A 16,419-nucleotide genomic window follows, 5' to 3' on the forward strand; every position below is an offset into this window, starting at 1 on the left:
TAGTATGTAGTTGAGCTTAATGTCTAATACTTCTGTTCTTGGCCTATCCCAACCAGGGGGAGTTTGTCTCCTGTTTGTTGTCACTGTTACGACAAATGACTGATAGACATTACCAACAGCTTCTTGATAGCTTCAGCACAAAGGAAGATCTGAGAGTAAGTAACAGAAATGTCTTCAAACATGTTCAGGTCTCCTTATTTCTTTTTTTTCTTTCTCTCCCTTTCAAATATTCCCTTGTTTTGATGAAACACATCAGTATTTAAATGCAATCTGTTTTTCAGATTAACTCATTTTTACACATAGGCTTTCATGTTTGCTCAGGGAAACTCTTAGGATGGGGCTACGATTCTATTGCTGCCACAGTGAGAACCAATGCCGTAGGGAAAGGGGGGCTATATAATTGCTTTAAAGCCGTAAGCTTAGCCTCAAAACCTATTTTAAAGTATCGATCTAAGATAAAGCAATTTTTCTTGATTCTTCCTGTCAGACAATTTTTTATTTTTAGTATGATAGATGGCAATGGCAAACACATGGCTTGAAATAAGTATTCAGCAAACTCTCTCCATTTTCCGAACCAAGAACAGTCTAGGTAATGGAGAAAAACCATGATAATGTAGGTAAAATGGGATGTGTTGCCATGCAAAATTAAATGAAATCCAAGAGGATTTGAGCTGCAATTGATACTATTCTGTCTTTGTACCATATTTCCCAGCGCTCCAGTTTACAGGAACGTATCTAACTTGCATGCAGCCTTGACCCATGCTAGCTCTAGAAGCAGTGCTATTATGTTACTGCGCTGATGTTTGGTGTAATAGTCTGTCAGGCCCAAACTAGCTCTGCCTAGAGTTAGTGTGGCTGTCCCTCAGTACCTCTTACAGTTCATCTGAAACCCAGATAAACCAGCTTTGGAGAACAGACTATTTTAATTGCATAGTTGTGAAGTATAGGCTTTTACTTGTAAATCTGCAAATTACTGAAAGCTATACAATGGTGAGACTCTGCCATTAAGACTAAGTGTGGCCCTTAAACTGTGGGTCTCACTGCAACACAGTTATAGAAAAAGTGATTACATCCCTTGTGGTCACAGTGTTTTAATCTGCCTTCTAATACTAGTGTCTGCATGCGTAATTGAATTGGAAACCTTTCTCTTGATAGAGAATGAAAATCATTATTGCAGATGCCTTAAGCTCTGTGAAAGTGTCTTAGCAAATATTATTGCAAGATTTATGGCAGTAGTCCATCTTCTATCACATGGACTTCTTAACTGTGTGGCAGGACCACTGGCAGGACGACCTGTCATCCTTGTATGGTCTCTGTTTGCCCAGTTTGATCATGGAAGAGAATAGCTACATAATGCTATCAGAGCAGCTTCTACCAATTTCATTGTTGAAGTTATTAGGTTCATAGAGTTATACCATTTTTTCATTCCTTTTTGGATCAGAGATGGATTTAAAAAAGGGGGGGGGGGCTAGTTTTATTGGGGGTATTATTTTGTTTAAGATTTCCTGCATTAAGGCTTCCACTCTTCCACTGAGAAATCTATATAGGACCAAATCTGACCCACGCAGGGAATGCTCAGTGATCGCTTACGCCCATTGTTCAGCCAGTAAGCCTCAATAGGAAAGTTATGATGTCCTAGTGTGATAATGTGTTTTTAATGTCTTGAATTACCATGTGATAAACCTATGTACTGTAATGTTATGTACTGAAATGGAGAGACTAGCAATTCCAGATTTTATTAAATTCCTGTTAGCCATTTAGAGCTTTTCTGAAGACAGGCTATCAATCATGAGTGTCTTTTCTTTGCAGTCGGATGGTCACACTGAGTTTGAAAGAGAGAAGATATTTCTAAGAAGTTACCACTGTCAGGAGTCAGGAATGCTACCTAGGAGTTACATAGAGTGGGGTTTTTTTAAACTAGTACTACAGCATCTGTTTTCACCTAGCATAGTTGCTATTCTTAGGAAATTTTTAATATATGCTGTGGAACTGGGCAATTTTACTTACAATGTTTTCCTTCTTGTTTAAATTCTGAGCAGATGTAAATTCATAGATTTAGATTTTTATATTTGCTGTATTTGCTGTCTACGAAGTACTTTGTTGAGTTTATTCAAACTTTCTTGCTTCAAGAACCTGAGAATCTAGAATTATTGCTTGAATGGTGTTTGATTTGAGACACATTTATATTCTCCACAACACACATATCCTGCTATTATACAGAAACATATGGAAAGCAGCTGTAGCCAGTGCTGTCAGCTGTCAAAATACAGGTCTTAAGAACTCAAGTCCAGAGTCTGTTATTCCCATCCTGCTCTCATCAAATCAGTCTCAGCTAGTGATTCAGTGGCAGTAGGTTTGATCCAAAGTTATGCAGCATTTCTTCTCTTCTGAATTTGAAATGGTTTACTAAATTGTTTTTTTTTTCCTTCATTTGGAAATACCAATTATCACTGAAATGTATAACTGAAAGCATGAGGGAAAGATGAAGGCGACGGTGTTAGATTGACACTGCTAACGTTAATCGTGTAAGATGACTGTACATATCTTAGGCTACCTAAACTAAATCTTGTCACTTACCTCTGCATTCTGCTACTTTCTTTGCCAGTTGTGGAATTTTGTTGCTGTATTATGCTGTTTTCCGATGTGTTCCTTAGGAAACAACATCAGCTTGTGCATATCAGAATTCAAAAGGTGTAAATATCTGTGCATATTTGGCTGAGGTGCTTTTAGAGACTGAGGCAATTCCTAGTTTTTCATGTGGCTAGAATGTGCTTTGTGATCTAAGCTTCAACAGCAACTACTATCAGTTTGCTGTATTTTTGAATCCTTCTTTTGCACCGTGGTCAATGAGGTCAAAGTGGGTTGGGTCTTCCCTAAGACACATTGTAGATCACAAATACATTACAGGGTTTGAAAATGACTTATCTGAATGTAACCTGGGCTTTTGAATGGCTGTCTGCTGTGGCTTTTGCTTTGACTGCATCTGTTTATAATTGACTGCCTGTTCTGAATGTGGTTAGTCACTGAAATTGCAAGGTATTTCTTTCTTCCTAACTGATTCTCAAGGTGACTATGTCAAATGCTTGCATGAGTACATGTTTGCCTAGTGTTTGTGACAGTTTACAAAAAATACCCCCACCAAACCACTTCTGCAAACAAAAATTCTCTCATGTAAGTCCTTGTAAAAAGGGAATGAAAGTTGTCATTCATCCTATCAAAATAAATTTTCAGTTGTTTTTTTTTAAATAATCCATGCCAAAACTATTAAAGACTATTTCCAGCTCATTAATCACAGTATAGCACAATGAATATTTTAAAGGAATGACATCAATTGAAAAATGACATTTATATCTACACATTTTTTTCTGACATGCTTCTGAGTGATGCTTTGAAGTCGTTGTTTATAGAAATATTTCCTCTATTTTGTAAATATACTTAGTTTAAGTAATTGACGTGGTGACTGTTCTTATTTTAGTCAGTTCTTCAGCAGATTCAAGTTTTTTTACACCAGGGCAGAAGATAGAAAAAGCATTTTGTATTTGAAAACATGAAAATGAAGTAAGAAAGAAATGATAGGGGATTCATGGCTGAGTGGTAGCCCCAGAGACTGTATTTCACTCACTTTTTGATGCATTGAATTTAATGGATCAGTAATTTAAAATATTTCTACTTGTTTATCTTTCAATATTATTTTAAAGGTATGCTCTTCTGGCCTACTGCAAAATATACCACAAATAATCTTCTAATAAATACATTTTATAGCGATTTGTAGAACTGAAGTACTCTTATAAGCAGATATTTGCTGTCCCCAAACCCCTCAAAACTAATATATGACAAAAGGTAATGGTGGAAGTTACAAACAGGAGGAGAAAAGTGGGCAAGTGAATGAGGAAAACAGTATACATTAACATAATGCAGCTTGTACCACAGCAAGGTGTTTTTAGTTGCCATATTTTCTTATTTAATAGATTAAAAAAAATTTAAAAAGCACTTGCCAGAAGACTTAGTATACCACAGGTAGTGTGGCAGAATAGGTATACAGGAGACGTTTGATAGAGGAGAAGATAATATTTCATGTGGGTGGGTGTGAACCTTGCCAGTTTTCTGATCCCTCTCTCCCAGCACCAGGATTCAGAGCAATGTTAGGGGTGTACCAGGCTTCAGAGCAATGTTAGGGGTGTACCACACCTACCACCAAGCACGATTTACCCAGCCACTGCTTGGCTATATAGGCATGGCAAATGGCTCTGGCGCAGAGTGCGCTTCTGGCATCCTTCCCCTGTTGCCCACAGGGATCCAAGAATGTGCTGTGGTAGGCACCAGGGGACTTTGGAAAAGACGAGTGCTGGAGCAGATGGACTTTAGAAGAAGTGCTTGGGAGCCTGCTTGTGTAGATTAGGGAAGCAGTGAAGGAGAGAAGATCTGGGAAAGAATTGGCCTCAGGATGGATGAATTATCCTGACAGAGATGGCTCACTGTCAAACCATCTTCTTTTGTGTGCCCCTTGGCACTGTGCTAAACAACTCTGGGATGCTTTACAGAGGCTCACTAACAAGTAACTCGCTAACTTTGCAGTGTGAGCCAATGCACAGATGATCAGGCAATTTTGCTTCCAAGTGGACTCTTGATCCAAACTAAAATGCTGATATAGATGTACCTTGAGAGATCCAGGGGAGTCTCACCTGTGTTACGGAGGGTTATACATGCCTATGGGGTGATGAGGAAGAAATTCAAAGATGCTTGTTGATGAAATGAATAAATAGTTCTCAGTCTTTGAGAAGGCCATGCTTCTTGTTGAATCAGTTTCACGTTTTCATCAACAGACTATTCCTGCTAGAGGAAACTGAACTGTGATACTGTGATGTTATGAGCACTGTGAGTTACTACTAGAGTTTATATATGCAAGGTAGGAATATTAAGACACAATATTTAGTTGCCTGGAATATGCAAAAGGATAAAACTATTCCCTTGCTGTCTCTTAAGACTGAAGGCATATGAGACTTTTAAGTACAGCTGTACTCAACCAACCAAATTTTAGTTTGCTTATACTGCTGGCAAAAACGTCTTTAAGCGTTAAAATCTGTTACTGAATCATTATGATGTGTTCAGTAGGGCTGATCCTACTGTGAAAGACAATAGTTTATTGCAAAGCAAACAGCTCAAAACGCCCTTACAAAACTGATTTACCATGACTGGTACTTCATAGTAATGTCTAGTGAAGTTTTTAGAATATTTCAACCATGAAACAAAAAGAGCAATTCCATCATGCAAAATCCCAGTCATTGTACTACTGATCAAAATGTATTATGGGATTACTGTAGAACAATTATGAGGTTATATCTCTTGACATTGAATACTGATGAGTAGTTCTGACATGTGAATGCATACTAGCACATTAATGCCAAAGTATTGGATTAGTCAACTGGCATTTTACAATTTTATTATTTTCATGTTTATAATGGATTCCTAGGGAAATATACTACCAGATATACAAAAACTGTATCATGGAAAATAAGTTACTTATGCATTAATTCTGCTAATAGAAGCTTAGTAGTTGTATATCTTGCAAATCTTACAACTGACTAGTTTTTTCTAAAGGTGTTTAGGTGTTATCTGTTTCTTTCAGTTATAGCTTAGCATTGAACTATTCTGTATTTTGTTTGTATGTTTTTGACACATTTGCTGTAAAAATGTGCTGTAAAAATCTTCAAACTTATTCAGTTGGGCCTTTTAAATGCATTTTTTGTATTTAATAACATTCACACTAAACTGACAATACAATTTTCTGGGTTTTCTTACTAACAGTAGAAAAAATTAGCCTAGTGTTACTCATTCAAAATCTAATACAAGTGTTGACACTTGCTTTGTTTTAAAGATTGCTTGGAATAAGAGATTTATTCTTTCTTTAGCCTAGATGCCTAGGAAGTGAAGCGTATATGTTCTCTCTCTCTTAGCAATTTTTGAATAAGCTGATGAATTTCAGAGAGCTTTGACAGTGGGCTATAGGCCTCAGAGGTATAAAGTTTTACAAACCATGGAGCTCTGGGATTTGAAATGGTCCCTTAAACCGCTTTTCTGGTTTCCCAACAGCAGCCATTTGGTCTCTGCACTTCAGCAGCCAGTCAGTCAGTTCCCAGATAGCTTTGTTTCTGGACCATCGACAAGATAGGAACAGGACGTGGGAGAGCTGGAGGTGTTACTGTGAGCAGGCGTGCAGCAGAATTTGGGGCATGACAATAATGTTGTGTGTATGGCACAGAGCTGCAGAGATTCGAGCACTGGGAAGGGGGTTGTAGCCCCTAAGAAAAATAAGGGGCAGACATAAGTGTTGAAATCTAACTTCAAGACACAAAGCTGTAGGAAATTCCAGTCTGGAATAAATCTGTTGCTCAAGGAGCTACTTATTCATCCATCAAGTGAATCACCTATGTTCAGATACTGTTTTATCTGGAGCGAATATTGCTTATACTCTTTGATGTAGAGAACTTCTTAGCATCTCATTCAAAAACCGGGTTGTCTCTTTTATGTAATCTCTAGTGGGTGGCCACTCAGATGCCATTCCTAGCACCCGCATTCTTCCCCCTTTACAGTGATTTTCTAATGAAAGACATCTGTTGTGCAATGTCCGTCATCTACACTTTGCTATATGCGCTTGAGAATATATTTTGGTGTTCAGACTTACTTGGTATCCTCTGGTAGTATCTTCGTCTAAACTGTGTTTAGGGCTAACTCTATAGAAGTGATGCGAGCAGAATCAAATATGAATGTTTCAAGGTCAGATAGAACATTGATTGTGTTCAGTGAATTATATCAGTTGCATCATGCTTTTCATGATGCAAAAGGCTACATTTTGCTCACTGAAAAAATACCGAGAACATTATACACAATTAAAATGGGCCATCGGAAATATTACCTGTGCTGTAGATTTAGTTAGTTTCATTAGTTAGATTAGTTAGTCAGTTAGATTTAGTTGTTTCATGTAGTTATTTATTAGTTAGTTGAATGACGTAGGAGATAATGCTAATGCTGAGCTCTTAAGCAGTGCTTTCTACATTCAAAGTAGCTCACATACATTCGCTATTTTTATAGATTCAGCAAATGAGGCAGAATGGCTAAGTGACCTGCATGCAGCCAGGCAGCTGGAATTAAAATTCAGGAGCCCAGACATAACTATTAACTTCACTGGTCTGTGCAAATCCAATGATAAAATTATCCTTATGTTCTCTCTTTCCCACCAAATAATGATGCTTTTAGAATAAATCTTGACTGTGATGAAAACCAGACATGATTAAGGAGATATTTGAAAATCTATGGTGTTTTTAAAGTGCCTTTTTGATTTGCAAATTGTTCTCAGGATCACATTTGTGAAAGTGTATGAGTGGAAACCAACTGTATCTTTGACATTTCTCTTATATGTTGCTGTCAATCAAATAGCACATTAAATTATTTTCATCTTTTTTACAAAAAAAAAATTAAATCACCGTCTGCAGCTTTTGGGGGAATCAAAAGAAAACTGATGAAAAATACTCAGAGGTGTATCTATGTAGAAAACAATGTGCAATTCTGCTATTTCTGTAATCATATTTCTTTCTGGTGAATGTATTTTTAAAGCTCATTTCTCTTTTCAATCTGCAAAGGCATAAGACTGCTTCTTTTCCTTCTATAGGATTTCCTGCTGCAGATTTTCACTGTATTTCGGATACTAATACGACCAGAGATGTTTCCAAAAGACTGGACAGTGATGCGTTTGGTTGCAAACAAGTAAGACACTTTCTAATGGTAATAAAAAAAAACGACATGTGAAGGTCTTGGTATAAATAAATACAATTATATTATGTAGATAATAAAAATGCAAAATATACTTTATAGTATTGGGTTAGTTTTCCATTTTTGAATGACGCTTTCCATTTAAAATCTCTAGCTTTATTTTACACAACAAATTCATGATATAATTTGTACCTGTTTCTCCTCTGAATGTCAGTAGCCACATATAAGTGGAAATTCAGAAATACTTTTACAAAAAGATCATAATCATCAACAACTTTGTTTTCTAAAAGTAGCAAATGACAAGTCTCAACAGAGCTTCATCCTAATCTGTTGAAATATTGAGTTGGTAAAGATCTATTTCTTCTCAAGAAGACATTATCTGCTGTAATAACATTAACAATGTTTTAGCATGTTTGTTAATTTAGTGCTTGTCAGAAATATCACAAAGTCAACAGAACACACATCAGGTAAAGCCCAAGTAATGTGGGATTCTACATCTCAGAGTATCAATAGGCATTGTTTAACCTGCCTTCAAGCAGTTCTTTTTGTTCAGTTCTTATTTTTACAGAAACGGGTTCCCAGTTTTTCTGGCAAGGCACTACAGCTGGACTGAAACTATTAAATTTGATTTCACCTGTATCACCAGTTAATACTTTTTTGTAGGCTTAGTTTTCGATCAGATAAGCCAACTGAAAAGTCAACACATAATACATAAACATTTAGTATCAGCAGAGGAAGGCGGTTGTATTGGCAGAGCTAGAAATCCAGAATTCAGGATTGACTTGAGCTTTCACGGTGCGTATTGCAATGCCTAATAGTAAGTAACTCATCATTGGTTTTTAGTCTGTGCTGTACCCATCAGCTCCAAAAAGAACTTGAATTCATTGTGCCATATAAACTCCTAGCCGTGATCTTATTGTTAAAAGTAAATTTGGCAAAAGGTATGTTCATATGTGTGAACATACAGGCATCATAGTATTTGTTCAAACTTTGTCATGACTTCAGAAAATTAACATTTTTTTTTACTTACCTTTATTACCTCATTTAGTATGGCTAATCCTGCCAAGTTGGAATTTCAGCAAAAAATGTTAGTAACCAAAGAATGGATGTGATTATTTTTTCTGAAAATATGGCTGAGGAGAGAAAGCATACATCTGGTTATCATGCTTAAGTAATAAATTGAGAAATACAGGAAAGAGGGGAAAAACACAAGAACTCTTAGACTAAATATATAATCTAAGAAAGTGTTACATCATCCAGAAACAGCTGGCTTGGCAGATGGCTTGGCAACAGCTTACATGTACAAAACTAAGATTTAGGAATGACCTTGGCCCGTGTTTCTCAGGCTGGTGACATTCAGATATGCTAAAGGTGATGTTCTTAAGCTCTACAAAAAGAGTATTTACCTTCCTTAGTATTTTACTTAGCATCAAACATCTCCCTTTGTTAATCTATGTCATGTTGCTTCTGACCATCTAAGGGATGACTGTATGTCCAGTTCTGTCAGGCATATGAAACTGGCTATTAACTGCCAATTCCCATCAGCAGTCATTGCTAGCGTCTCTGTATCAGATCAGCTAGCTGGCTGATCTGATAACACCCAGTTGCATTATTGCCAGCATATGAGATGTAAACAGATCTTTACCAATTCTGTATTCATTAATTTACTTTGCTGTGGATATGTTCTTAGATGTATTTATGGAGGAAATTCTAGTGTGCTATGAAATGGGGTTGGCCAGGTGTTTTGGCTACTTAAAAGTAGTGATGTGAACTTGAAGAGCCATCGTTGCTATATTATCTATTGATGTCTTTGTTTCTCTATCTTTTTGAGGCAGCAGAAAGGAAAATCCATTTTCTATTCTCTCCTCAGCTGCAGAACACTGACTTTTCTGGAGCTTCGTTTCCAAATGGGAATTTCCTTCTTCCATTTGTTTCCTCCACTGCCATTTCAGTAGCTATCTTCCTCAACTTCCCTGAGAAATTCAAAAGCAAAGAGCCACAGAGTAGTAGCTTTGCTTGAGTTTTCCCAACCTAAAATCTTTGTAGTGCTAAAGGAACGGCCTTAGAAGCAGGATGACAAATTAGAGCAGTGCCTGCACTAAGGACAAAAGTAACTGTGAGCCATTCGCCTCTGGCTTCACTTAATAAGCAAGATGGAATGTTTCCAAAGATCTGAGACTCTTCAGGCTTAAATGCAGTCCAATACATGTACAAAAGGAAAAACTTCAAGGTCCAGCCCATCTTTTTAAGAGCGTGGTCACATAATTCACTTAAAATCTGTATCTCTTCTAATTCTGCCTTCCCAGGAATGAAAAGGCTGTAATGTTTCCTGGGTTAGGTGGCTCTCCTCTCAGCTGTCGAGGCTTCCACTAGAGAAACAGTAGCTGTTCTTAAGGCAAAGTGTGTCTTGGGAGCCTCACCTGTCACAGCAGTCACTTCACCAGCAGCACTGTCTTTTCTCTCCCACATCCCCAGGGTGTTTTAAAAAAATAAAACTATCTGGTATTTACAGGAAGAGAGATTTAACCTACCTGAGACTAGGGAAGAAATGAGTCCTAGCAAGGGTATAGTCAGGTAATAAGCTTTCCATGTAGGGGTAGAAAGAATATTTTTTTCTGATTTATGTATGCATGCCTACAATTACCTGAAAGTTGTTTAGGTCTTAAAGCACTAAAAGAGTCTATCAATGTATAATATTTATATATAAAAATATTGCTGCCCTCTGGCTTCTAGAATCTTTTCTTTCTTGTTGCGGTATTCTCAGTAATTATGTAGCATCTGGCATTTGAATACTGTCTGGGATAAAACAAAACAGAAAGTAGCGTGAGCTCAAAAACGTGTAGGTATCCAGAAGTTAAGATACCTCATGATCATACGTGCATATGGAAAATGGAGTTCTGAATGTCTGCACATCTATCACGAAAAAGCGTTAATGGCTATGATTACAAAATTGCCAAGTGACTTCCAAATCTGAGAAATAAAATAACATGTAAAAATGCAGAAGTAGCACTGAAACGGAGAAATAAATCTTTTGAATTTTGTTCTGTGATGGAAGAAGAACATGAAAAAAACCTTAATGTGTATTAGCTTCTACAAGTTGAGCTATGAGACAGAAAGCAACTCTGTTTAAACTGCATAACCATGTAACATTTGTATTGAGCAAATCAGGATGCACTCAACAGAGTAGAAGGATTATCTATGGCTATCTAACATTTCTAACAGGAATGTAGCAACTGAGCGACAAATTTGTTTTTTGTGTATGTTATGGAAAATACCATCTTCATGTCTTTCATTACAGGATAGACTTACTTTCTACATTAAGTAGGTAGTAAACTAGGTTACTGGCCATCTAAACAAAGCTTGTAAACAAAGTATTTGTAAATGTAAATGAACACCAAATAATAGGAAGATTCCTAAATCAGCTTCCTAGCTCAAGAGAGGAATCCAAAATTTTATAATAAAATATGCCAGGCTATATAATTGAAGCTTCTAGATAACCCCTTCATAACGTCTCCCACAACAGGAAATAACCCAGTAGTGGTCACTTGCTTAATTACCCTAAGGTTAGAAAAAAATTGCATGTCTAAGGCATTAATTGACTGGCATTTTTGAGAGCGTTTAATAGACTCAGCTGAATTCCAGATATGTCATGTTTCATTAACAATTGAGAAGGCTGAGGGTGAAGTGAGATTCCTATTACTTGCTAAGCAAAGGTTTGATATTGATATGTACTGTACCTATGTATTATTCAACAAGGAACAAATTTTCCACTGCTTTTGCTAGTTTTCATTTTTTCATTTCATTTTAAGGATCGAGCCTTTTATCTCTATATGATTAACTAACACATATCCTTTGGCCGTTTTGTTGAATGGTAGAGGTGCTAGATCATCCAGTTCTCAGTTTGAATTCTGTAAGTGTACAAAATAGGTATATGAATTTGCATATTTATAGTAAAATAATTGATGGGTAAAGTAAGATTTGCTATAGAGTGTTGTTTATACTAAAATGCCAAATGTGTCTTCTGATTGCTGGGCTTACTTAATTTAAATTGAAAATCCTTTTCGTTATCTAATTCAGTAATGACTGGAAGACAGTATTATTACTATTGCTTTTTTAAAAATTAATTCAAACAGAATACATGGTAAGGGAAGACATCAAATTAGCATTGGTATCATCATTATGGCTGCTTGGAAGAGTTCTGTTAGCTCCGATGGTGTGGGAGTCTGAGACTCCTACAGTGAACAAAAATTCTTGCTTTTATGTAATACAAAACGTTGCTAACAACTGAGCTTGTAAAAATGCTTCTGCGCAAATGCTTCAGTCTGTCACAAAAAGCATATATATGCATAGGTATATGTGTTATGTAGAAGTTTATGTACCTGTTTATGCACCTATATGTATGACTGTGCATATATATATATGTATATACATGAATCTAGGCTCATTTATTTATTAGAAGTGAAAAGCTTTTTGCTCCTTGAACAGCTCTGTGCTTGGGAAGATTTCACTCTGGAATAGCAAAGGATCAAATGAGAAGCTAACGTTATATGTTTTTTACAATTAGCTGCCTATCCAAAAGCCAGGTTACCAGAGCACTGTCCAAACAGCAGACTAGCTGCTGAACTTCTGGGGGCTTCTTTGATTTTTTCAAAGAGCTTCTTGTCAAAAGGTTTCCTGTGGAAATACTGTGACAATATCAAAATAGTTACTGAACTTTTGTCATGTGGGTGAGTCATCAGAAAAGCCACCCTGTTAGAAATGTCCTGGCTGGACCCTGGGCTACTGTTCTCAGTATGCGCCCAGCACAATTAAGTAGTAAGAGCACAGCTTTTCTACCATAAAACAGTCAGTGGCCTGAACAAACTTGTGGCAGGTGGTAAAAAGAAGAAAACTTTCCTCACCAACTCAATGTTTTCCAGTGTGATAGTCACATGGAATTTAAATAAATTTTGTTGTTTTGACTTTGCTGGCTAGGAAGCAACTTGGAATGTGGATATTTTACTGGATCCGTCTGTCCTCTATCTGGTGTGTTTTGTGGTGTGTGCATGTATTTTTTAATAGGAACTATATCATCCGTAAGAAAAGGGGGAAAGAGAACCTGCAACCATAGCAATGTTCTCTATCCTACCCAATTGTAGTCTCTCTTGTGGACAGAGAATAAGTTTATGGGTCAAAAACAAAAGTTTCATCTTCCTATGCTCAGTCCATTCATTTATTTTTATCTATGCCAGCATACACACTGGCACTGTCCAGACCCACTTTTTATCAACTGATCTATGTCGTATCTTTGTGTTATCAAATAAATCAAAACTGAGCTATATTGCCCGTAGCAACAAATAGTTTCATTACAGGTGTTCTGTTAGATCAGGAACATTCTGGAAAAGTCTTCCAAAAATTACATTTAAGATTTCTAATCTAATGATCCTCTATTAAGAATTTAAGCAGATCTTTCTCTTCAACTTTACCTGCCGTGGAAGGAAGGTAGCAAAAAAGAAACTGTCTCTGATGTAAACAGATCTATGTAATTTAAACTTGGCGATATGGTTGCAGTTTCTGAAACACTTCAGTATTTTGTCTTTTATCCAATTTTTCAGAGATTTATCGCTTTGGACTTGGCTTCAAATTTTACATTCATATAGTTTACATTGGTTCAGGATGGCCTGACCGTTTCTATCTGAAGATACCTGAAACATGCAAACTGTTTTCAGTTTGTGAAACATATGGTCTGTAAATTAAATCATACACAGTAAGAGGATTGTTTTCCCCTCCTTGATTCTTACCTTTGCTTAACATTTTGTTAGTCTTTCACTTTGTGTTCCATACTGCAACAAGGAGTACTGTACAAGCACTAACTCCTTGTTGGAGGAAAATTTGGGCAAATTTTACGCATAGGTGCTAGTTGTGGAACACTGCTTGGATAGATAAGCTCAGATACAGTACAACTGTTGGGAAAATAATGTGTATGAAAGTTGCATGTGGAGCAATGGAGCTACTTGAGAAACTTGAGAATCAGGTAGTCTAAGACTTAATTGTTACAGGCATTCAGACACATGAAAACAATAAGGTAAAGTTTAAAACCTGAGAAATAGAAGGAAACATTTAAACTAGTCATAAACTAAATGATACATAGCTGGAAAATTTACTTATGAAGTTAAAATCAGTCAAAAGTGCCAAAAGAAGAATCTCCTTTATCTCTTAGATGGATTGATTAATGTATAATTCTTCACTGTTGTGAAAATGAAAAATATTATACCCTTAAAATGTTATTGCTATTATATTTAATAAAATATATTTTGTTGTACTTCATTTTTCTTCTTTTTTCACAATTAATTCACCAAATATGGAAAGGGAAAAAAATTTTAGAACTGCAACAGCATACAAGATGAGAAATATGTTCAAAGAAGTGTTAGATATATTAATGGCAGATAGGTGGCAATTAAATGAAATGCATAGACATAACCTTTTTCTCAGAAGGTTCTTAAACAGCTGATTGCTGTTAAGTACATGAGTGTAACAGGGAAATGATCATTCACTGTTTATCTTTTCTGGTTTTGTTTTTCCCTAAGCACCTACTACTGACTACAGTTGCAAAGAATTTAGTGGGTTAAGATGGATTTTTGATTTGACCAAATATGTTGTTAAAAACAAGGGCAGCAAAGGGCAGCTTAACTCTTGACTCATGGAAACAGAATATAATTAGATGATTTCTACGTAAGTTCAGTTTCTAAAGATTACCAAACTTGCATTTTTCTGAGTCCTGTTTGCCCAGCCTGTTCAGGGATTCCGGTGAACCAGGTTGCCATTGACACAACTTAACAACCACCATGAAAAGATTTTGATTGTCTTAATTCATCTAAGATGAGTATGATTTAGGTAGGTGTCAATGTAGTCATCACTAAGATAAGCACCATTTGTCAACAGGTCTAAAGCTGCAGTTCTTTCTCTCAGAGTTCATGCAGATTTGCATTTATCTATTGTTACCAAAAAATACTTCATCCATAAGGCTCTCAACATTGTAACCTTGTTAATTACTAAATATGTTATATTTACATTTTGTATGCACATCTGCAGTACAAAGAAAGTTGAAAGCAAATTGCCCGACTGTATATATTAGCGCTAGTAACACAAAGCATGTATTAAATATGATATCTGCATTATTTGTATAACAAAACTTGTGGTTTGTGTTTTCAATTATATTCTGCTACGCAAAGTGTATTTTCACCTCCCCAATTTCTACATCACACCTAGTTTTTAGGGGTTTTTTTATGTCATGTATGTTTGCTGTCAATGAGTGCTGTTAGTTAGATGTTTGTTTACCTAAATACAGAATTTGTTGTCACAGTACATGGTACGTTTTTATCTTTTTTGGAAAATTTACTAGCTCTTTGAGAATTAATTACGAATTTCCACCTAATGAAAAGTACTGTCTTTTTTATTCTTTTCTTCCCAGTGTTATCATTACAACAGTCTTGTACCTTTCGGATGCCCTTCGCAAAAACTTCTTAAATGAAAACTTTGATTATAAGGTAAATGTGTCTAACGTAAGATAGATGCAATAGCTGTTACATCGTCCTGTGGCTTGGTAGTTTGTTGTTAAATTCAGCTCCAGCATCTAAGCAGCTAGAGTGCATACTTCTTCAGCAATTCCAAGTGCTCAGAATTTACATTTTCTCATAAGTACAGAATTGGCTTAAAAATCAGGAGTGTTTATTTCTTTTTATTTTTCATTTTGGTATTTCAGTTACTATGGTGGACTTCTTATTCAAGGATTTTGTATAACAATTTTTTGATTACCAAAAATTTTTGTATTCATCTCTCATTTTGGGGTTATCTCAGAAAGCAAAATGAATTCCATTTTTGACTCAACAGCAAATGTATCAAAACTATAGTTTTGCTTTTTTTTAAAATGCTCTCAAGTCAATTTACGTGCTGCAAAATTAAAATCAGAAAATTATAGCACTTCATGGTGAATGTAGTTATACTTGCTTGTTATTGACTACCTCTTATGATGCAGGTACGATACCTGCTGCAAGCGACAAATTACAGAATGATGCTTTTAGGCGTCAAATGAAAAGACCTAGGAATGACTCTGAAAAGATCCATCACAGTGGAAACCAGAACGGGTGTTCTGCCTAACTCGAGCAGAGGCATTTATCCATTGCTTCATTTTAAAAATTGCAGAATTTCCTTCTTAGAGACAATAGAGAGCGTCTGTTGACTTCCAGCGGAGCAATGGTTGCTTAGCTTCCCTGAAAATCCAGACTCCTATTGGAGAGATTGGAGAGTCCAGACTCCTATTGGAGAGATTGGAGAGGATGGAGACTTATCTACCAGACATAACTGGAAACAAGGAAGCCTGTCCTTTAGGAAGTTCTGCCAGTTCAAAGGTTAAAGCTGATAAAAGAATTACCTGTAGACCAAGCATCTATGTTCTGTAAGCTTGTTCAGCAAAGTGATTACCATCCTGCAGACCTGCAGTGTCTGGAATAAGGCTCCCCCTACACTTCTTTTGCCCTCCTGCACTGGTGTATCTAATATAACTGGGTTATATCAATTAATATTAAAATGTATTTTTAAATGTATCTTTTAACAGAGAAAACTCTACTTATAAAATTCAACATCAATTCTAAAAACATTTGCACAAACATCTGG

The 16,419-nt window shown here is 36.2% G+C and overlaps 1 protein-coding gene across 4 annotated transcripts in view; it reads left to right on the forward strand.

Moving 5' to 3' along the window:
* The window catches only part of DOCK4 (dedicator of cytokinesis 4), a 267,634-nt gene that overhangs the window by 202,561 nt on the left and 48,654 nt on the right, over positions 1 to 16,419 (forward strand). For all 4 annotated transcript variants that reach the window (XM_068933119.1, XM_068933107.1, XM_068933099.1 and 1 more), the window contains exons 26-28: positions 57 to 155; positions 7,667 to 7,761; positions 15,218 to 15,293. In XM_068933119.1, coding sequence (XP_068789220.1) covers positions 57 to 155; positions 7,667 to 7,761; positions 15,218 to 15,293 — 270 coding nt within the window. The remainder of the gene's footprint in view (positions 1 to 56; positions 156 to 7,666; positions 7,762 to 15,217; positions 15,294 to 16,419) is intronic.

This window comes from Struthio camelus, chromosome 1, assembly GCF_040807025.1.
Source record: "Struthio camelus isolate bStrCam1 chromosome 1, bStrCam1.hap1, whole genome shotgun sequence".
Taxonomy (NCBI): Eukaryota; Metazoa; Chordata; class Aves; order Struthioniformes; family Struthionidae; genus Struthio; species Struthio camelus.